At 42.6% G+C, this 21,046-nt stretch overlaps 3 protein-coding genes across 8 annotated transcripts; 1 reads left to right on the forward strand and 2 right to left on the reverse strand.

The window, feature by feature from the left end:
• Positions 1-482: 482 nt before the first annotated feature.
• On the reverse strand, positions 483-11,122 carry LOC148328608 (uncharacterized). Of its 5 annotated transcripts, XM_088306812.1 has the most exons (14): positions 10,894-11,122; positions 6,523-6,669; positions 5,284-5,337; positions 4,493-4,618; positions 3,950-4,414; positions 3,782-3,871; positions 3,628-3,714; positions 3,472-3,558; positions 3,372-3,409; positions 3,175-3,270; positions 2,571-2,730; positions 2,398-2,471; positions 2,025-2,123; positions 483-1,529 (listed from the first exon to the last, which is right to left on the reverse strand). In XM_088306812.1, the coding sequence occupies exons 1-14, from the start codon at positions 10,931-10,933 to the stop codon at positions 1,275-1,277; spliced, it is 1,818 nt and encodes a 605-aa protein (XP_088162938.1). In that variant the 5' UTR covers positions 10,934-11,122; the 3' UTR covers positions 483-1,274. The 5 variants fall into 5 exon arrangements, with proteins under 5 accessions (XP_088162938.1, XP_088162937.1, XP_088162936.1 ...); XM_088306811.1 differs by having other exon boundaries at positions 3,782-4,342; XM_088306810.1 differs by having other exon boundaries at positions 3,782-4,414.
• On the forward strand, positions 8,505-12,873 carry LOC148328609 (uncharacterized). Its single transcript, XM_088306817.1, has 8 exons — positions 8,505-8,700; positions 9,143-9,252; positions 9,518-9,602; positions 9,766-9,956; positions 10,575-10,656; positions 11,386-11,503; positions 12,117-12,353; positions 12,458-12,873. Exons 2-8 carry the CDS (start codon positions 9,169-9,171, stop codon positions 12,513-12,515), a joined length of 855 nt encoding a protein of 284 aa, XP_088162943.1. The 5' UTR covers positions 8,505-8,700; positions 9,143-9,168; the 3' UTR covers positions 12,516-12,873.
• Positions 12,874-13,100: 227 nt separating this feature from the next.
• On the reverse strand, positions 13,101-20,475 carry zc3h12aa (zinc finger CCCH-type containing 12Aa). 2 transcript variants are annotated; one of them, XM_088306815.1, is made up of 7 exons: positions 20,084-20,475; positions 19,892-19,995; positions 18,505-18,894; positions 17,832-17,971; positions 15,132-15,366; positions 14,932-15,038; positions 13,101-14,059 (listed from the first exon to the last, which is right to left on the reverse strand). In XM_088306815.1, the coding sequence occupies exons 3-7, from the start codon at positions 18,852-18,854 to the stop codon at positions 13,248-13,250; spliced, it is 1,644 nt and encodes a 547-aa protein (XP_088162941.1). In that variant the 5' UTR covers positions 18,855-18,894; positions 19,892-19,995; positions 20,084-20,475; the 3' UTR covers positions 13,101-13,247. The 2 variants fall into 2 exon arrangements, with proteins under 2 accessions (XP_088162941.1, XP_088162942.1); XM_088306816.1 differs by lacking the exons at positions 19,892-19,995; positions 20,084-20,475 and adding an exon at positions 19,522-19,727.
• Positions 20,476-21,046: the final 571 nt, after the last annotated feature.

Genomic DNA, 21,046 nt, shown 5'->3' on the forward strand with positions numbered 1-21,046 from the left:
TTTACACAAATGTTATAAATATTCCAGAAAGCAGAAACATTTTGAGTCATTTTCAATACGTCCAAACTTAAAATAAAAAAAAATGATGTCGGTTGCTTGATGTAGAGTTTTTTCGTTTTTGTTGGCACAGATTCTCGAATGTGATTGGCCACTTTTTGCTAAGTGGAATTGGTTTTTGAACCTATAAAATAAAATGCCCTTGAAGGCACTCAATAAAACCTGAATAAAATATTCTAAAAATTAAAAGAAGAACATCGCTGTAAGGATTATGGGTCAGGATTGCACATTAGTTTCACAATTCAATCACTGCTTTATATTAAACACACAAAACATAATCAAAAGAAAAACAGCACCACCTGGTGGAGAATTTCCCGCATTTCCGAGAGATGCCGCCAAAGCTTTTTTTGTTCGCGCAATACGTTTCAAAATTAAATTACAAATGTTGCCAAATAATAAAATTCCCAATCAACATTCACAAGGCATATAGTTGATGAGATTTATTTACGTATAGAAATAACCATATTTTGTACAAGACAAAACTCTTGACTTGATGCCACTTTGACCTTAAAATATACTTTAAAGCCATTATAGACATGTCATCTCAACTAACATATCCACAAGTAAATATAAAACACAACAACAAGAACAACAACACAAAAGTAACTAAACAAATGACTCTGTGAAAACATCCCAGCAAATTTCCAAATTTAACAGCTCCCTGCTGGTGTTGCATAAAGTGCATATTAATATTAAATTAATTGTCACAGCTATACATCATTCTTGCCATGGCTTTATAAAAGACGGAAATGAAGACAAAGGACTTTGGCGCCAGACAATTCATTAGGCACGAATGCACAATGGAAATATAAATGCTCAGTTTTGAAAACCTTAATTGAATAAATTTCACATTATGATTATTATTAGAGTCGCATTTACATCCTAAAGAAAAACGCAATTCACTTTTATGATTTACGAATGTTGCTGAATTTTCAAGTGAAATTTCATGGTGCACTGAATGTGGATTCTAATATTTGGCGAATTGTGTATTATGAATCAAAACTGAGCATTGTGATTATTGCAAAGCCTGAATTTTCTCCTCTGTTGGCTCTCACCTATTTAATTAACGCGTCTCGTTAAATGCATCAAAATTGTCAGTGACCTCGAAACGTGAGAAAAACATAACCCCCAAGTGTGTGTTTAAATATTTCAAAATATCTTGAAAAAAAATACCATCATACATCAGCAACATAGATGAGGGCGATCATTTTGCATCCTCACAGCAGGAGGCCCCAGGCCAGCAGGAGGCACAGCGCGGTCGCCGTCGGTGCCGTGTGAAGACGAGTGCCCGCGGCCTCGGAGGACACGTGGTTGAGTGTCCCGTTGAGCCACAAGCAGGACGCGGCGGCGGCGGTGCAGCATTCCAGGTGGCAGGGAGGCGGCGTGGCGGTCTTGCACGGCGTCTGGGCCGAGCAGTTGGTGGCGCAGCCCGCTGTCCACTGCGTGACAGAACTGACCGTTTGCTTTCGCAGCTGAAGAAAGGATCGGCGATAATACGGAACACAGAGTTAAACCTCACATATTCGTGATCTGGCTTTCACAAACATAATTATTGCTCATTCATTGTTTTGTATGATCTGGAAAGGGCTCTCTTAAAAATTCAAGGTTGGCACAAAACAGCTGAACAAGAAACCAACATTAAGTACAATAAATCATTTTGTGCATTTTATTTTCCATAAAAAAAATCAACTCACTTAAAATTGTAATTATTATGAGGTGTACTATGTTTGTCCGGCCAATCATTCCAAATACGTAAAAATAATTATTAGGTCTACTCACATTGTAATATAGTATAAGACCCAGTGCATGCGCAGCCAAGACATGTCTGCCATCTAGTGGTGATTGTTGATATTACAACTTAAACTACAGTTAACCCCGGCATCTTGGCATATTTGCTCAACTATTGATTCATATTAAATATTGAATATTAAATCCAATCCCGTGTACACAAATGTTGCGGTTCTCACCTGACAGTGCAGCTGAGTGGAGGAGCACGTCTGCAATGTGTTGCTAAAGCTGGTGTAGCAGGTGGCACCGGTGCATGTCCCTTGGTGGCATTTGTTGCCCTGCGAGAGCAAAAGTTTGACCCACGGCACCGATACGCCACAAACAGACTCCGACACAGAGTTTGATGGACACAGATCGTGACGGGAAGTTGAACGAGAGCCAATCATCGACCACAAGAAAAATGAATTTTCAGAATTGAAATTGTTAACCGGGCTTCTTTGTTTCTTCTTCTACTGCTTTTCTGTATTTCGGCCACAGACTGCCCCCCCACAGGTCATTCTTGGTACTACCACAGATGGGATTAAGCAACTTTGAATGTCTTTTTGTCCTTACGTTAGGAGTTGTAGCTTGTTGGGTCGGGGCCACGGTCATCGCCATGGTGACGGATGTGGTGGTTGGTGCAACAGCTTGGCAAAGACCAAAGACACACCATCGTAAAATAATAACACTTAAAGCTAAGTGGACGAATGATTTTCGATTTACGAAATATAAAGAACAAACTTTACCTGTGGACGTCATCATTGCCAAGGACGCAAACGTGTCGGCGAGGCAGCCTGTGGCGTTGCAGCAGGCGACGGCGCAATTGGTGTCGGTGGCGTTGGCGCATCCAATACTACAGGGGGCGCTGCAGTTAGCCATGTAGTACATCACATCCATCTTCAAAAGCTGATTGGTTGCAGAAAAACACACGTACAGTTTTTCACATCTGGGCATTTTAGAAGGCGCATAAGCTTAATATGTAAAATACACGACGGTGCAGATTCTTGAAGAAACTGACATTTGGGAACAGTAGTTTACAGTATCGGAAGTTTTTCCAAACCCTTTAAAAATAAAAACATTTTAGATGAAAAGAAAAGACCACTAGAGGGCAGAAGGTGAATTGAAAAGTTAAACAAGTTAAAAAAAAACGTAAAAAAATATTGGCATTTGACTAATTGACCATGACGAATAATCAATTATCATTTTTTCAAATATGATGCAACAACCTTTCTGAATGTTCTGAACTCCCATTCCAATGCAGGTGTTAAATGAGTTGCGGTGGGTTACCAACCCGCTTCCTAGCTCATTTCGCATGCAGATGACGCGTTACGATGCGGCGTGCCTGCCTACCTGACACCATTCGCCGCTGGCACACTGCGTGGCATTTTGGCTGGCGTACATTGCGTTGCATTCCGAACAGTTGCATGAGAACACCGGACAGTATATCTGCATTCGGGAGACAAATAAAGAGGCGGATAATTGCAGCTTAAATGGATAACGAGCTAGCTAGCTAGCTGGTTGGATGGATAATTTGGAGTTGGACTTGCCATGTCCATTGTTGTCATCGTCGTATTGGCCATGCTCCCTGTAAACATGAATGGGGATAGTTAACGCCGGAAAACGAAAACAGTGGTCGACAAAACCTACCGGTGGAGGTGGACATCGTCATCATTGTGGGCTGGCCTGAGCCAGTGTTTGGACTCATGGTCGTAGTGGCGCTGAGCATGGGCATGGCTGTGGACACGTGGAATTGTAAAAGCGAAGCACAACATGATGGGTGTCAATTGGTGAAACAAAACATACTGGCAGTCTTGGTGGTGGACATCATCATAGTTGAGCCAGTATTTGGACTCGCTGCGGCCATGGTTGTGGTGCTGCCAGAGTTGGATCCTGTATTAGGAAAATAAATATGGCCGTGCGTTCGTTTACACGAGGTGTGTGATGACGCAAAACATACCGGCGGATGTTGACATCATCGTCATCGTGGTGGGGGTGGTTGTTCCTGAGCCGCCATTTGGACTTGAGGTGGCGCCGGGCATGGGCGTGGCTGTGGAGGAGGAGGCAGAGATGGTTCCTGTATTAGGAGCGCTGACTGAGCTGGTGGAAGGTGCACGTGTAGAGCCACCAGCGCTTGTTCCGGCGGTCGACGTCTGCATGCCGCCGGTTACCGCGGCTGTGGATAAAGGGGTGTTTGTGGTGTCCGCGGCTGCAGGTGAGGACGACGACCATGACATGGTGGTGGCTGTTGTGGATAAAGTTGATTTTGTGGTAGCCGCGGTCGCCGGTGAGGAGGACGACCACGACATGGTAGTCGGCGCTGTGGATAAAGGTGTGTTTGTGGTGGCCGCAGGTGAGGAGGACGACCACAGCATGGTAGTGGCTGCGGGGGACAAAGTTGATTTTGTGGTAGCCGCGGCCGCAGGTGAGGAGGACGACCACGACATGGTAGTCGGCGCTGTGGATAAAGGTGTGTTTGTGGTGGCCGCAGGTGAGGAGGACGACCACAGCATGGTAGTGGCTGCGGGGGACAAAGTTGATTTTGTGGTAGCCGCGGCCGCAGGTGAGGAGGACGACCACGACATGGTAGTGGCTGCGGGGGATAAAGGTGTGTTTGTGGGGGACTGGGAGGTGGGGGTGGCGGGTTCCCCTGTGGAAGGCGAGGTTGTACCTATGGATGTGGAGGAGGCCATCCCGGTGGCTGGGGAAGATGAGGTGGCGCCCGATGTGCCTCCTGACATCGCGAGAATAAGTAGAGGGAATATGAGAAGATGTTTTGGTGTGACACAGGTCCAGCCTGCAAAGAAACAAAACACGAAAAAAAAAACGCTCAGAAATGAGTTTCATGAAAAATTCCAAAGTAGAACTTTTTGTCACGAAAATTTTTATAATCATTTATTTTTCTTCTGAAAGAATAATAACAACAAGCAATTTCCGTCTGTTGTGATAACTCAAGTAATATTAATACTTTATTCTAGTAACTTTACAATTTTGTCTTGGGGAAAAAAAACAAATATAAAAAAAACAACACTCTAGTAGTAGCTTGTCTTTGGATAAAGAATATATGCCTGAGAGCATTACCGGTCTATATGAGTTGCTCCACTGTTTGTGTTCAAATTAACTAACGTAACACATGCTATTCGTTAGCCCACCGATGACGTTTCCCATTGAGTGTTAGCATTAAGCTAATGGAAAATAAGGCAAAATTACGTGCTTGTTATAAATACACAATGTCTCTCTGTGTTTACTTTGATGGTCAACTCCAATTAGGAATACAGTGGGGCTTCTAAAGATTAATTAGCGCGACGACGCGGTACTTGATGTGCAACGTTTGAGAATAGGCTACAGAAAAAAAATGATGCTATCGTTATGTCATCTGATACAGCAAATTCAAAGAAGGAAAAGGCAAACCACACGATACATTTTGTAAACATGAGCTTGTTAAATAAGCATAGCTTATACCTGTGTACATTTGAAAAGTAGATGCGGCCATTGTCACAGTGGCAGAGAAGGAGCCTGCGATGACAAAACAAAACAAATAGATGAGGCGAGCAAAATTGGCCATTTTAATGGCGCTTCTTATATGAACGTCATCTGAGCAAATATCCTCCGTTAAGAGTTTTGTCCTTCTCTCCTTTACAATGGCGCCAATTGTTCCGATGAATGTGATCTCATCATTGTTTGGTTTGTGGCGATGGAGACAAAAGCAAAGGACAGCGCTGGAAATCCAGACCATTTTTTATTTATTTTTTTGCCCAATTTGTCTTCTCGCATTACCGTCACCTGAAAGCTCAGAAACACAACATGATTTAGGAGTCGGTCCTTGGCATATATTTGTTTAGAGATACAGTGCTATTATAACCACACATGCGTCCGTATTTGCGCTCGTTTTATCCGTGCACGCAATTAAAATATGTTTGTTCCTGCATCAGTCCCGGTGGGGGACCAGCTAAGGAGCGCGGCTTGTTTTTTGCCCCCCCCCCCACCGCACCCATCACGTTCTCCTGTGGGTTCCACACCCTGGAAACACAACGACAACAGTGGCCCAAGTTCATATGGCAACTACACGAACATAATGATGTCTTCATATGGTGCAATCGGAAGAGTTTCTTAAGGTGAATGTGTTGCCATAGTAACACATGGCCAAGTACTAATAACCGGCGTTAAAAAATAAAAAAAAATAGCAGGAAAAGCTTAAAGGATGTGGAGACAATAAAATCAAACTCGAAATGCTTCTATAGAAAAACACGGCACAGAAAATGACACAGCAAATAAAATAAAAATGAAGAACACAAAAAATAATTTTTAACATTAGAAATAACACAAAGCAGCACACAAAATCAAAAACATGAAATAATAATTAAAAAAAAAATACATAAAGTATATACACATAATATATAAACCTAAACACATGGGCTACATTTACCGGTATACAAAAAGAAATAATAATAATAAAAAAAAAATCAGTTTACTCTTTTTACCCCGTTGCCTGCCACTTTTTACAAGTAATTTTAGGATAGTGAATTCAAGATGAATTAAAAACCAAAAACGAGTCCGTGTATGTGTAAATATTGAAAATCAAGTCACTATTGACCATTTGCGGCGGTATGCATTCCTCCAGCACAAAATCCATCACCACAATAACGACAATGCTGATTAAAACATCAACTAAATAAAAAGTTTCAACGCGGGTGCACTCACCTGGGGCGTCGCGTCTTGTGTCAGCTGCGGCTGAAGTGAATGAGACGTCCTGCAAGACTTCTGTTCTCTGGAACCTCCCCTCCCCTGCGGCTGGCTTCTCCTGGTGACGCCACGTTGGGCAGCGACGCAGGAGTTGAACGCCGTCACCTGGAAAAAAAAATTGCTGTATGAAATTGCAATGTTGAGGAAAAAAAATATATATATTAACGGAACATTGTGACATGCTGTCATACAACTCCCTTGACGCCTGGCTAATAATTACAATCGATGTGGCATTTTTTTTTTTTTATATGAATAGAAACGGTATCGCAACACATGTAGACAGACAATATTACTGCTGTACTGAGAAGAGAGGAGCTGAGCCTCCATTACAGGATAACCTCATGTCCGTCTGATACTGCCCCCAGGTGGCCAAAGCGTGCACAACCAGAATGAACAGCACAGCGGAACTTTTTTTTTTTTTTTTATTGCATTTAATTATCCAATCACAGCATGTTTTTAGAAAGTGGACAATTACAGAAGCAGTAATTTTTTCTGGAAAACATACTTTTCATTTTTTTTTCATCACACATTTTTTAATAATCTGATGCTCTATTTAAGTAAATCATTTATCTATCAATACTTTACTTGAGCATTTATTTCTCCGCCGATTCTCACCTATACGTCGCACACCTTACTTTGACAAACTCGGCCCCTTTTTTTTTTTCTCCTCCAACATCCGCATATGACAACATAAAATAAAAAAGGTGTAAATGAGAGATTGTCGGAAAAAAAACACAAGATTTTTACAATTTACAGTTTGTACGATTTTTCAGTTGCTAATTTGTGATGATAGCATCAAATTGGAGCCAATTCCTGTTTTTTTTTTGCGTTAAATCAACACATTGTTTTTGTCGCAAACGTCATCAGCAAAGAGTGAGTTCTTTTCTCATCTTACAGTTAAAGAAATAACTCGGCGGACTAAGCCGTGTTTCTGATAGGTGATATTTGAATGCGGTTTACGCGGACCTTTGGTTTCGGTCCAACACAATGTGAAATCAGAGCCCACCCCCTCCCCTCAACTCGTCTCGACTCTCCAGAAGCCTCCACGGACACCCTCCACCCGCCCACAACAAGTACGCCTTTGTGACCAACACAGCATTGAATTCTTTGCCGGCGACACAAAAGACACTCGCACAAATCATGTGACGGCGTGTGAGCTTTGCGTCACTCGCCCAAAGTTGTATTTATTGTTTTCAAAAAGACGCACAATGAAAGAGAATAACTGTGTTGTGAACTTTTTTTTTTTTTTTTAGCCCGACAACATATTTAATTTCTTCCCATCCACAGGACAATGGTGCACTCTAAATCGATAAATACCTGTTACCCGATCACGTAGACGCTAAGACACGAGCCATTGTTCTATTTTGATGTTGAATTTTTTATTTATTTATTTTTTTTAAGGATAACAATCCCGCTGGGCCTTTTCCTCTTTGGACTCGTCAGACCACAGCACACTTTTCCATTTCAGATGAGCTCAGGCACAAAGACGCCAGTGGAGTTTCTGGGTATCGTTCATACATGGCTTTCAATTTTCATGGTAGAGTTTTAACTTCCATTGGTAGATGTGTTGTGTTAACTACCATTTTTTTTTTTTTTTTTTTTTTTTTTTACTGTTCGGATTTCAGCCTTTCTGCTTACTTGCAGAGATTTCTCCAGATTTTCCAAATCATTTGACGATGATATGGACCGCAGATGATGAAATCATCTCAAACCGAAACGTTTAGGGACCATCATTCCATGTCCAAGCGAGAACCTGACTGATTTTTTTTTTTTTATTGACCCCTTACCCGAGACGGACTTTGGGTCGCGAGAACAACAGTCTAACAGCCGTCCCAGAGGCCTGGGACACGGAGTGCACATCAAGGGCAGGCTTATTCACAGAGTTTATAGGCAAGGCTCAGCGGACCAAATTAAGCCACCGGCATGCAACTGGACTGCGTAACTCGGCGACTAAGAGGATTAGACGCGATTTACGTCGCCAGCGGGACGCATAGCAACAGGTCAGCGTGCGTTTACATTAGTGGAGGAAAGTTTCCGCCATTGAAGAATTAAAAAAAAAACTAAATAAAAGGGGAGTCAGCACCTTGTCATGATCTAATTTTGGTCTTTTTTGTGTCGACTGAGACTCGGGCAAAGGTTAGTGGCCAGCTTCATCTCTGCACTTTTCAATTTGCTGTCATTCACAATGAAACGGATGAGCATTTCTGTTCTGTGTTTCGTCATTTGAAATTTCTTGGATTTTTGTGGGAAGCCTCAAATGCGACGTTTGCAGAAATACTCTCATACTTTTTTTTGCGCTAAGGCTAAATCAATACACTTTTAAATAAGAATATGACTTGAAATACAACATGTTACTTTGGCGCCATCTCCTGGAATGTTTCTGTTAGTGTTTTTCGCCAGCGCTTGAATGCAACTCGTGCGAAGTGAAAGTGAAAGTACGTTTCTGCTAATTCATCGATGTAATGTAATGTAACTTTTAAAAAAGGTGCGTTTAATGACATAAAGCTGCCACCTTGGTTTTATTTATGTACCCAATCGGCTAGCACGCTAACTGAAGAGTATTTGTTTCACTCCCCAGTCACATCACCACCATGTGAGGGAAACATGCTCCCTCATGATGGCAGCATGCTGTGGACCATCTTTTCATGGACTTTCAAAGGGATATTGTGCACCTGCAGGTTCCTTTGGGTGAGACTTTCTATTGCATCGTACAGTGTTTGCCAATCTTTGTTGAGCCAAGGCCCAGATTCGATGACCCTGAATAAAAATGTCACCAAAATAAATACAAAGGTATGAGTGCACGCCTCCCAGCTTTTGGTTTTCTGCCACTAGATGGCGACAGCGAACATAACAACACCAGGCCACCATCAGTTCACGTTAGCTTGATTGGTCTCTATTAATCATGTTTTTTAAACGTTCTTTTTTTTTTGTAATGTGGGTTTCGATGTCTCAGATTTGTCCATACAATGCAATCCAGTTCCTGCCAAGGGAAAAACACAACATAGCGGAAAAAAGCTTTCCTCAAAAACAACCAACGGGTAAGGTCAAGGAATCCTTGTTTACACCCCCAACATTTGATTCATATACAATTGAATTCGATTTTCTATAATATGTCCAATTTCGCTATAACCTTTTTAACATGCCTCGATATCATGCATGTATAAAATAATCCACTGTGCGGAATAAAACTGCGATTGACAGGCTGCGAAAGCAAGATGGTCGCCGCCGCCGCCATACCGGGTTGCCCGGATCGCACAGCAGCACTCCAGAAAAGACTGAGCAAAACCGAGGAGGACATCCTGTCGCTTAGGACGAGAATCGCGTGCGAGAGAGCATCATGGGAAAGGAAGTTTGCCGAGCTGCAAAGAAAACAGGAGGCGCTTTGCAATCAGGTAGTGCAACGAAGCTGGACCAAATGATGGAGGAAAAGGGCAGGTTTTTTTTTTGTCGATGGTACCATCAATTGACAGAAACTGCAAATCGTTGTTGTACATTTCATACTAGCCGTATACATTCATGTACTACATCTGATATAAAGTATGACCATTTTTAAGAAACTCAAACATTTGCACCCGTCTGAAGAATCCTGGTACCGTATAACAACTATTATAATATTGTATTTTTTTTTAAATTGATATAATTCATAGATAGTTTACATTAATAGTAGTTTTTGCCATGGTATAAAAAAAGATACTCTTATCTCCACATTTATGTGATTCCACATTTGATGTTATATGATCTGTTATAATCAGTGTTGCTGATGAAGAATGAATCTGCACTCAAAAAGGAGCAGCACGATTCCAATTGAATTGGAGCAAAAAATTTTTTTTACAAAAAATAACAGCTGAATTATTCACATTCTATTGCATTAGGTCATTTCAAAATGTTTTTATAAAGTACAATAACATAGGGTACTATTTTTTAATCGAAAATCACATTGCTTAAGAAAGAAAATCATGCATTTGTGAATCATTACGCAAGGAATTACTGTAAACTTTTTTTGTGAACAGGTCATCTTAGAAGCTGGAGCATTGGCCAGAGCGGAGCCAAAAGTGGACAACGGAGACGTATTTAGCGAGTATTCAAGCAAAGGCAAGGAGCAAGAGTTCACAAAATTTTACCGTCCATATTCACCATAACGTCAAAGGTGCTTCCGGGTGGCAAAAAGTCCAATTTCAACACTCGGAAACAAACCCTAATGAGACATTTGACCAAGGCAGAGTGGCGAAATGGATAGCGTGCTTTGGAGCTAACTTTAGCTAGCAGGCGAACTAAATTATGTTTTGCTAAATTGCTCAAAGAGAACTCAAACAAACATGTTATACGTACCTGAGATATTCTTGTCTGGACAACCATTTAGGACAGCCATTTGATTTTTCCTCCTCGCCCACAAGTTGAGCTTGATTAATATTTTTTTACGGCAGTCCCAAAAAACAAAAATTCAACCACAAATATAAATTGATACTTCGCCCGAAGCCTCGGCAGCACCGTGTAGTTCGGCACCCACGCAGACTTTTCCCGCCGGTGTTTTCAATTTAGTCATGATCCCCTTTTTGTTCCCACCCTCTACTGGTGGAAATCTGACACTGCAGTCATGCAAATACATTACAATAAATTACAACTTTATTTAAATAGTGCATTTCACAACAGCTGGATCTGTAACAAAGCGCTTTCCATACATCCGATTAAGCGATTATTTGGTAGAATAATCAACAGGATAATGGATTCGAAAAAGATTCAATACTGGCATCCCTTTTATCAGGCAGATATTCACGTATTTATGGTCCACTACTTCCCACGGTCTTTATCTTTTCCAATTAGCGTTCAGCGAGTCTCGTCTTCACGACAGAGAGTCTGACGTCCCATCTCGTGGGAGCCCGTTGTCCTTGTCACCAGTACCGAGCTCCACGTCAGCCTCGTCTTGCTCTTCAGCTTCAAGGTACGGCTTATAAGAAAAACATGAGGACTCACATTTAGCGATTGTTCGAGCAGTGGTCCGTAGTAGCATGCGAAGTTCACTTGATGCCCGTGGCGAGCAAAAATATAGAATGCATCCGAAAACATATATATAGAAAAGGAGTGATTTGAAACATATTGTGGCTATAAAGCCAATGTCTCTTCAATAAAAAATCTTTAAAATGGAAACTAGTCGGAGATGCAAGTAAACAGGGGTGTAAAAAAAACAAACCGGAAAAACGTTTTTTTGATTGAGTGCATCGAATCGAACCAAATCGTTCCACTTTGAGACGTATCGAGAAATGTTCCGAATCAGAGAGAAATCTGTCTGATCTTTTGCGCTGATTCCCCAATCGGCCCTCGTTAGGTTTCCATAAAAAATTATAATAATCAGAGCTGGGCACTTGACCCTTTTTTGCCAGTCAGTCCCCCGTCCTCTGGCCGCGATCTGGGTAGCCTTCCGGCTTTGACCCTTCGGCCTTATTCCTAAAAACTGCTCTCCCTTTCGTGCTCCAGTTAAAAAAAAAAAGACATTTTATGATGACGACGATTAGTTGGACCTTGTTTGTGTTAACACCTGACCTGTCCGTCCCCAGCGTTCGATCGGGACGCTCTTTGGGCCCACACCGAGTTTTTGTACCCCACTCCGCCATGGACCTGCACTTGGGCCACCGGGTCCGAATCATGCTACCTTCCGGCCGGATCAACACGGGTACCATCCGTTTCCTGGGCCACCTGCAGGGGGAGTCAGAGCTCCACCTCGGCGTGGAGCTGCAGACGCCCGATCACGGCCTGCGGGACGGCCACCACAAGGGACATCGCTACTTTGACTGGTGAGCTGTCAAAAATCAAGCAAACACGAGTGTCTGGAGATCATTTTGAAACAATGTCATTCTCCGTGATATTCATTTTATATTTCTTTCTCCGTTCTGTGCAGCAAACCTGGCTATGGTGCCTTTGTCCCCTTCCACAAGCTCCTGATGGCCTGGGAATGACGAGCACTAAACTGCTCGGCAAACTCATTTGCAAGAAATCCGTCCTGGCTCGAATCGACATTGCACTTTGAAATTCAGCACCGATAGGCCGCAAGATTCAAGTAGCAGACGCTGCGGTCGACTTGTGGACGGCGTGCAGGAAGTTGCCGCATTGAAAGACACGCGACAAGATCTTTTTTTTCAGTACCTTTCAAAACCAGTTGAGCATAGAATAAACAAGTCAACAGCTGTTTTATGTACTTCACAAAGCTGCAGGCTTTGACCGACAACTGACCCGAGGTAACGCGCCCACGTGTTCTGGATTTTTTTTCATTGTCTTCACTGTTGACATGAAGTAAAAGTCACTTGCTGATCACAATATTGCCTTGAAAATATCTTATGAAGCAGTTAAAGTGACACACACACACACACATACGTTTACATTTTTCAAGAGAAGCGAGGTCGTCCCGTGTAAGTGTCTTTCTGTAGATTATTTGTCCAGCCGTGGTGTCAGAAATGATGGCGATATGAGGGGGATTTATTCCAGTCGGGCTGCTGAAGGACATATTAAATGCATGAAAAAAAATATGCTTTCACATTCCAACATGGTGATTATGACATGATGACAATTTTTATTAGCTTAAAAAAAAAACAGTTCATTTGAGGTTTTATTTGTTCTTCCAATTGAGCAGCGGGTCCTAAATTTCCCCCATCCCGGGTTACGAAACTCATACCGTAATAGATTGGCAGAATTTAGAGGAACATGCCACTCTGAGCCTTCTGGTTGAGAATCTCGGCGGCCAGTTTCTCGGCGTTCGTCACGTGCGGGAACATGTGCATGACCGTCGCCACCTGTTGAGGGTTGAAAATGGCTTGCAGTTTCTTGCGGAGTTCCAGTCTTTGGGAGTCCAACTGCGGCGGGACGCAGGCGGGGTGCGGCTGCCCCGAGCAGGAGTAACAACAGCTATCGTGGTACGAGGAGTGACCCGGACCCGGGGGGGGGGGATGGTATCCTCTGGCTTGCGGCAATCCGTCAAATGGATCCGACCAGTAATTGCGCAGACATCGAGGAGCGCCGTTGAATCGACCTGGTGCGCCGTGGCTCAGCACCGCACCGGCCGGGAATGTAAATGGACCCTCGGCGTCCGTGTTCCCGTGGCAGCCGCAGGACTGTGCGAGTCTGGCGCTTTCGAGCTGGGCGGCCAGCCTGTGCGAGCTCCTCAGGCTTTCACAAGAGCCCAGGCCAGAGTCCAAATACTCGAGAATGGCGCTGTAGTGGTTCGGTCCGGAACACTTTTGCTGAGCGAGATTTGGACCTTCCCAGTATATCACTTTGTTTTCACGAACCTGAGCCGGGTGGGACGACCACCGATGGTCCAACATGTCGAGGTTGTGAGGACGCAGGTTTGGCATTGACGGGGACTGTCCGTTTGGCGAGCGTGGCTCCTCCTTCACGGGTGAAATCTGGGCTTTTTCTCTCAGCTCATCAGCCAAGGACAAATAGGACTGGTTGGTCCGCTCCGGGTGGTAGTACTTACATTTTATGCCATAAGTGCACTTTTTGTCTGGAGGGAGCAAAATAAAATGTAGAATTGAAAGATGCTCGACAAGGCGTGTTCTATCGCGATTAACTCATAGACGGTTAAAGACGTCAAAGATCCTTTTTTTTTTTTACTTGACTGGTAGTGAATGGCGTGCTTTTATTTTGAAGGCCTGATTTTTTTTAACAGGACGTTAGACAGATGTTGCTCAATGACTTCCAAGTGTTGCCGAGCAGAACGGGAGGCTCGTTATTGCCTTGGCTTGATAATAAAAGCTGTGGAATGTGCTTTCTGTTGAACCTTTTCGAACTTATACGACAACGTTCCAAGTTGATAAAGAAGCTACCACGGGTGTCAAAGCCATTTTAGCTCAGGGGCCACATGGAGGGAAATCTATTACGGAGTAGGCTGGACCGGTCAAATCATGATCTATAATAGGCGTGGTCAAACTACGGCCCGGGGGCCACATGCGGCCCATTAAATGTTTTAATCCGGCCCGCCGAGCTTGAAAAAAATTAAATGAGTAAACCTTGTTGATGTTTTATTTTCTAAATACTGTGGTGGGTCAAAGACAGATATTTTGTTGAATCGCCTTCCGGTTGTCTCCATGCCTGAAAAGTCACTATAATTTGCAAATGTATCCCGGTGAAAATTTTAGGGGTCCTAAACATAACCCCTGGAGCTGACTGAGCACTTGGAATGTTTTAAAAAAAAAAAAAATGCTCCCAACACCAATTTTAACGTTTACATCATGAAAAAAAATCTTGTATGCCTGAAAATGAACAAGCAGCCATTGGGGGAAATTCCAGTGCTTGCGGTTTGCGGAATTTCGACTACAAGTTTTTTTTCTGGACAAAATCTCATTTGGGCGGCGAAAGTTTGGAATTTCTTCTTACCATATGGACAAAGCTGTTTCGTTTGCTCTGGCGGGAGTGGCTTGGTCCGGAGTAAGTTGTCAAGATTGGGACCGTGTCGTCCCAAAGGGTCATCTGGAGGCATGAACCTGGTTCCCGATTTAAAAAAAAAAAAAAAAAATCATCATGACCGTTGATGTTGCATAATCACGTTCATCCCATCCCGTCGGCGAGTTGCTTACTTATCGTTGACAAAGGAGTACATGAGGAGCCTCTCCTCGATGAATTTCTTCCACTCGGGTTTTTCCCCCTGCAGGTCGCGGTAGGTGTCGTTGGACACGATGACGCCGTCCGACTCGTACGCCAACTTGACGATGTAGCGGTCGTCGTAGCAGACCACCAGCTTGCCACCGACGCGGCGCGATGGGGTGAAGACCACTTGTTTCTGCCTTTCCAGCTCCATCAGGATGTGTTTATCTGGAAGCGACGAGTCCCAAAAAAAAAAAAAAAAAAAAAAAAATCAAGGTGACTAAATGAATAAAAAAAAAAAAAAAACAAGTGCAGGGGAACATAAAAACATGGCGTGCCTACGTCAGTTTCTGCTTAGAACTGGTTTGCAACATAAATTTATTTTCCAGCTGAGGCTCGGAAATGACAACGTCGCCGTTATATGCTCATAGCGCTGCTGTGCGTCTTGCTTGGTTTTATTTATTTTTTAATTTATTCTTTTCTCTCTCCCCACGGCACATGTGACTCTTGGCGGCCCGGATTTCCACCTACCGTATTTTCCGGACTATAAGTCGCTACTTTTTTCCCCTCGATTTTGAACCATGCGGCTAATACTTTTCTGTAGATTTTTCTTTCGCCACTAGGGGCGCTCTAGAGTTCAGAAAATACACTAAATAAAGCTCAATTTGGGTCTGTTCTGTTTTAATTAGCAAAGTTGTTACACTATTTTAACAATCTGTTTTTGTGCATTCACAGTACAAAATCATTCTGCACATGCAGCAAACAACACATTCTTTTAAACATAGAAAACTGCGGCATCTAGCCTGGTGCAGCTTGTATATCTTTTTTTTTTTAATTGCTGCGGCTTATATATGGGTGCGGCATATAGATGGGAAATTACGGTAATCAAGGTTGGGTTACAGTGCGTTTAGCTGCGTTTTCTCCTTGTCGTCTAAAAACAGAATACTTCAGCATTCTTGAACAAAAAAAAAAAAAAAAAAAAGAACGTCAAGGAAAAAAAAAAGTTGATTGGCCCCAGAATGAACTCATTCGAAGAAAGAAGCAAAAACACACGACGCTGAGTTGACGTTGGCCCAAAATCTGAACGAGTTCATGAACTTTTGTCCATTGAACTCGTTCAGGCACAACAATGACTAAACAAGTCTGAGTGTGAGTGACAATGACGTCAATGAGCGGAGAAAAATGCTGTGACTGCTTTATTTGTCCTAACATGCGACAACTAATTGGCGAGGGCGTCGACGATATGGTATAAATTGTCGCAATCTTGTTCCGTAATCTCGTACAGGGAAATTGTGGCTGCATGTAATATTTTGAAATAAAAAAAAAAAAACTCTGTACACTCTCTCAACAACTTTCTTTTGTACTCCAAAACCATCATGGTTCACTTTACCACAAAGCAAAAAATAAATAAAAAATAAAAAAAATCAAAGAAAATGTCTCGAGCAAAAGAATCAGTTGCATAACTTTTCAGCTCAACGCTCATTTGCATGTCGTCTTTCGGAACAATTTTGTCTTAACCACAGACGGAAAAGCCAAACGACGACATGATGTAGGTTGGGTTTTTCTAATTTGCATATCACTTTCCTCGGGACACGGAGACGCTGCCAGGTCAGCAACAAGGAACGGGCGTACTTCCTGCTGCGGCTCTGCCAAGATTAGAGAAATATGTTGAGGTTTTTACTTCCTTGTTCATACACGGCCAGATGGAGAAAGGTTTGCTCCACCCTGGCTTTGGTGCAAGCAAAACACGGCAAGGCCCCTCATTGTATGGCTGCTCGCGGCACTCAAGTAGGCATGAAGAGCGTGCACAAAGAGTGAATTGTTTCGCTGCACGTGCAAATAGGAGTGACTCAAAGGGCAGAGATTTAGAAGTCGGTTATTCTTCAGGTGCAGTAAATAGAGGTGGGGGGGTGGGAATAAAATAAAATAAAAAAAGCATCAGCGTTCTGCTATTTTGTTGTGTGTGTGGGTGAATAAAAATCAATCAATCGAGAAGCGAGCGGTATGATGAGTGAAAATATGAAAATAAAATCTCAGTTGATGATCTAACATTATTTGTGGAGCTATAATTTAAAGCTGTGGCGGGCCGTGCATTTCACACGTAGGCCTTCAGTGAAGTCGCACAGAAAAACACTTCGAGAGTTTTGGACGACCGAGCGTCTCTCGAAAGGTCCGTCTTGAAAATGGCCTTGCAAGTGTATCTGTAATAAAAATCCAAACTTTTCCCTCCTTTGGTTTAAAAAAAAGTAAGAATATATTTAAGATTTTTCAACGGTCGTTAGTTATGACTTTAGGGTGTGTGCTACTGGTATTGTGAAATCTGCCTGGCGACACGAGCCAGCTGAATTCTGATTGGATAAAAACTTTAACCTAAGATATCATATGACATCAATGTGATGAATATGATCATGATTTCTTGATTATGTTAGGCCAGCAGAGAAGGCCTCGAAGGCCTTGACCGCCCACCACTTAGTGTAAGTTAGGAGAGGGAAGATTTAAAGATTTCAAGTTAATATTTCTCCCAGTTCGAAATCACTCACAAAGTATATGGAGCCCGTCAAAACCTCCCAGTAAGCGAGAAGTCCTAGATGTTCCTCGCTTAGGATAAAGAATGTATGCCTGCGTGTGAGGTGTGAAGGACACCTGAAAATGCGCGCCTCATTCAAATCGCAGCGTTTCTACGGTAACCTCACCCTTGATGGCCGCGTCGGGCCGGCTCTTCTCTTTACGCCAAGACGGAACAAACACCGTAATCGTTGTGTGTCCTCTCTGCAGGAAGAAGTCGACTGCCAGTTGGATGCCTCGACATGAGAACACTTCCCGGTTGCCGTGACTGTTAAGACAATAGCACCATGTTTTTGTGGTTCATAAAAAATAAATAAATAATAAAAAAATAAAAGAAAATGAAAATAAAATAAAATAACATAGAATAAAATGAAATCAGGCCATTATACTGCTTGTTGAGCCTAAAAACTTGACGTAGGCTCAAAGTTTTTTTTGTTGGAGCACGTTTGTTCGTGATATATTTTTTTAAGGGTAGCGCATAAGAACGCCTTCGTCAAAAATCGTTAATGGAGCTGAAAACGCAACGATTCTCAAAAATAACGGCATGGATGTGAAAGATTGTGCTTTTGCGTATCCATGTCATGGTCGTTACTCCTTTTTGGGTCACATTCTTCCGTGTCGCCCCCCCCCCTTCTCTTTTTTGCCTTATTAATTCCAACGATCTCAATCACGGCTACCGTGCTCAATAACCTTTTGACGAGATAAGAAGAACGAAATACAGATATCGGTTTGAAAAAGTGCGGGATTCAACGAAAAAGTCGACAGAACAATCCGATTCGATGCCACGTCATCGCTTCTTACCTCATGGCAACGTTGCTGCCGTCAATAACGATGGGCCTCAACTCAGACTCCGCCTCCTTCTTGCCCTCAACTTGATCGGACATCCGAAGAGGTCTGGACACTGCGCTGAAATCTTCTTGGAGATATTGGCTTCTGTCTCGATGATCGTCGCCATGCGGCCCGAGCGCAACGCTGCGGATCTGAACCAGCTCCTCCAGCATGGCGTTGGTGTCCGTGCACGGGCCCAGCTTGGAGAGCGCCGCGTTGACCTCGGAGGAGGAATAACCCAACTTGCGGAAGAAGTCCACTCGGAGCTGGAGCTCCAAGCTCTCTGGGGGGGCTGAGCTCAGGCTGGAGAAGGTCGGATCCATCTCGGAGAGGATCTGGAATTCTTTCCAGGGGCATAGAAGACTGGTAACACCGACCACAGAGAGATAAGGAAAAGTCACATTTATTTGATGTCGCTGGAAGTTTCACTTTTTTTTTTTTCAGACCGAGAATTCACTTTTTAAGTACTCACCGATACTGAGTACCAAAACCCCCAAAAATTTGTTGTGAACCAGTGCTGTCGGGCGATGACATATTTTAACGAATAAACGCATCCACTGCCATTGACGGATATAGAAGTCAAAAACTACGTTCAGTTTACCAAGGCCGGAAGTGAATGAGTTTCTCGCAAATTAAATAAATAAATTATTTTTCAGCTGCTTTTTTACTGAACCTTGAAACAGGTATTTACTTGAATAATATCTTGCACTGAACATATTCAAATTATTTTGGATTTAAATTTTATATATATTTTTCTTAATTCAATAATACTGAGCTAAAATATTTAACTGAAAATTTCAAATGAATACCCAGAGTTTCATTTTGACAGGCGTCAAAAAGAAATGATGATTCGTTCACGCGTCAGACTGCCACAGTCTAGCGCCAACTACTGGCAAGGAGGATTTACCGAATGCCGCATTTTCTTTACCTTCAGTATCGCCGTCTGGTATCGATGAAACGAGGCCGTATCGGCCCAATACTTTTACTCACCCAGGCTTAACCGTAGCGATGCATAAAAAGCAAAAATGGGTTGTTGTTAAATTCCAGCAGTGAAGGAGAAAAACTCCATTTGGCCGCCTCCAACAAATATTTGGATCTCATATAAACGGAGCTACTACATGTTTTTGCCGTGTTCAACAATCCCGTGGCAGACGCCCAACACGCTTCTAAGAATGTGAAAAATGCACAAAAAGACACGCCCGCCCGCAATAAACGACAAATCTTTGCAGCTTTGAATTGCGGGCAGCTCCAATTTGAAGGCGTTTTTTTGTACAAACAATAATAAAAATGACAACACACGTATTGACACGTAAGCGCCGCTTGCAGCGCGGCTCCGGGCTCGGCTCGACTTCATACTCACTGTTGGTTAAATAATAACCGCACGACACGACAGGAAGAACCGCTTTGTCCTCAGCACGCCGGTCCCTCCGAAAGACGGGATTGGAATTGATCAGCTTGAAATGACTGTTGGCAAAAGCACCCAAAGAGGCAAATGACACGTTGACGCCGGGACATTGTGTTGGAGGAAAAAAAAAAAAAAGCTTCAACTTACCTTCGCAGTTGGCTTCCCCCCCCCTTCTTGTGCCTTTATGTGACTGAGGAATCCTGACTGTGTCAAAGTACAGTAAAAGTTGGAGGGAACAGCACCTTCCTCCTCCCACTCGTCGCCGTGCACACGTTGGGCCGAGGAGAATTTGCATAACGCGAGCGTGCGTGTGTGTGGAAGAAACAAGCTCAATTAGGCAAACAAAACAATTTGAAACTGAAAATACAACCACAAAAAGAGAGTCGTAAAAATAAAACAAAAATGATTAGGCCATCAAAAGAAATGGTAATCACATACAAAATGGAAAATAAAGGATTGAAATTATTTTTTTTAAATAATTCAAACAAAATCTCCCAAAATTTTTTTCATATTTGTATTGGCTTGTGCAAGGGTGCCACTTGAATTCAAACAAGTACATTTAAATTAAATAATTATAATTTTTTTAATATTAAAAAAAAAAAAAAAAAAAAGTTGCTATTCACGATAACATGAAATTTGCAATTTTGAGCTTACAAATGGGCACAAAGTGCGCTCGAAAATAGCTCACCTGTGAGAGGACATTACGATTTCCAAGAAATGTTTGCAAAGTGAACACTTGCAGAGATGTCTGGCGATAAAGTGTCGCATGTTGATTTGGATCTTCTTTTTTTTTTTTCTTTTATCTCCGGGCTTGCTTAAAACACGTGTGGCTGGACTCCAAGGCAAACACAAACAAGCAGTGAAACTTTACCGATTTGATGAAACAAAGGGCACACACGAGTGCGTAAAAAAAAAAAAATACAAACAACAAGAGAGTGACATGAAAGGTCAATGCGAAAACAAAAAACACCAATGTTGGTGGATGGAGAGTCACAGGAAAAAGATACCAAAGCTAAAAAAAAATGCTGGGTTGTTTTCTTACACCACTGAGCTGGAGAGTTTCAGCAAATTTGGTGATTTTTGTGCCGATCCCTTTAAAAAAATAAGTAA

This window comes from Idiotropiscis lumnitzeri, chromosome 10 (assembly GCF_059441095.1).
Source record: "Idiotropiscis lumnitzeri isolate Australia: NSW breed Sydney's pygmy pipehorse chromosome 10, RoL_Ilum_1.0, whole genome shotgun sequence".
NCBI lineage: Eukaryota > Metazoa > Chordata > Actinopteri > Syngnathiformes > Syngnathidae > Idiotropiscis > Idiotropiscis lumnitzeri.

Coding starts and splice junctions, on each gene's coding strand:
- LOC148328609 (XM_088306817.1), top strand. CDS start 9,169: ATGCTCCCTCATGATGGCAGCATGCTGTGGACCATCTTTTCATGGACT. Junction 10,657..11,385: donor TAGCGAGTATTCAAGCAAAG/GCAAGGAGCAAG, acceptor TTTTCCAATTAG/CGTTCAGCGAGTCTCGTCTT. Junction 11,504..12,116: donor TCTTGCTCTTCAGCTTCAAG/GTACGGCTTATA, acceptor GTCCGTCCCCAG/CGTTCGATCGGGACGCTCTT.
- LOC148328608 (XM_088306810.1), bottom strand. CDS start 10,933: ATGGCTGTCCTAAATGGTTGTCCAGACAAGAATATCTCAG. Junction 5,338..6,522: donor CACAAGACGCGACGCCCCAG/GTGAGTGCACCC, acceptor TTGTCATCGCAG/GCTCCTTCTCTGCCACTGTG. Junction 3,559..3,627: donor GTCCACCACCAAGACTGCCA/GTATGTTTTGTT, acceptor ACGTGTCCACAG/CCATGCCCATGCTCAGCGCC.
- zc3h12aa (XM_088306815.1), bottom strand. CDS start 18,854: ATGGATCCGACCTTCTCCAGCCTGAGCTCAGCCCCCCCAGAGAGCTTG. Junction 15,367..17,831: donor GCCCGACGCGGCCATCAAGG/GTGAGGTTACCG, acceptor CGTCGCTTCCAG/ATAAACACATCCTGATGGAG. Junction 15,039..15,131: donor TACTCCTTTGTCAACGATAA/GTAAGCAACTCG, acceptor ATCGGGAACCAG/GTTCATGCCTCCAGATGACC.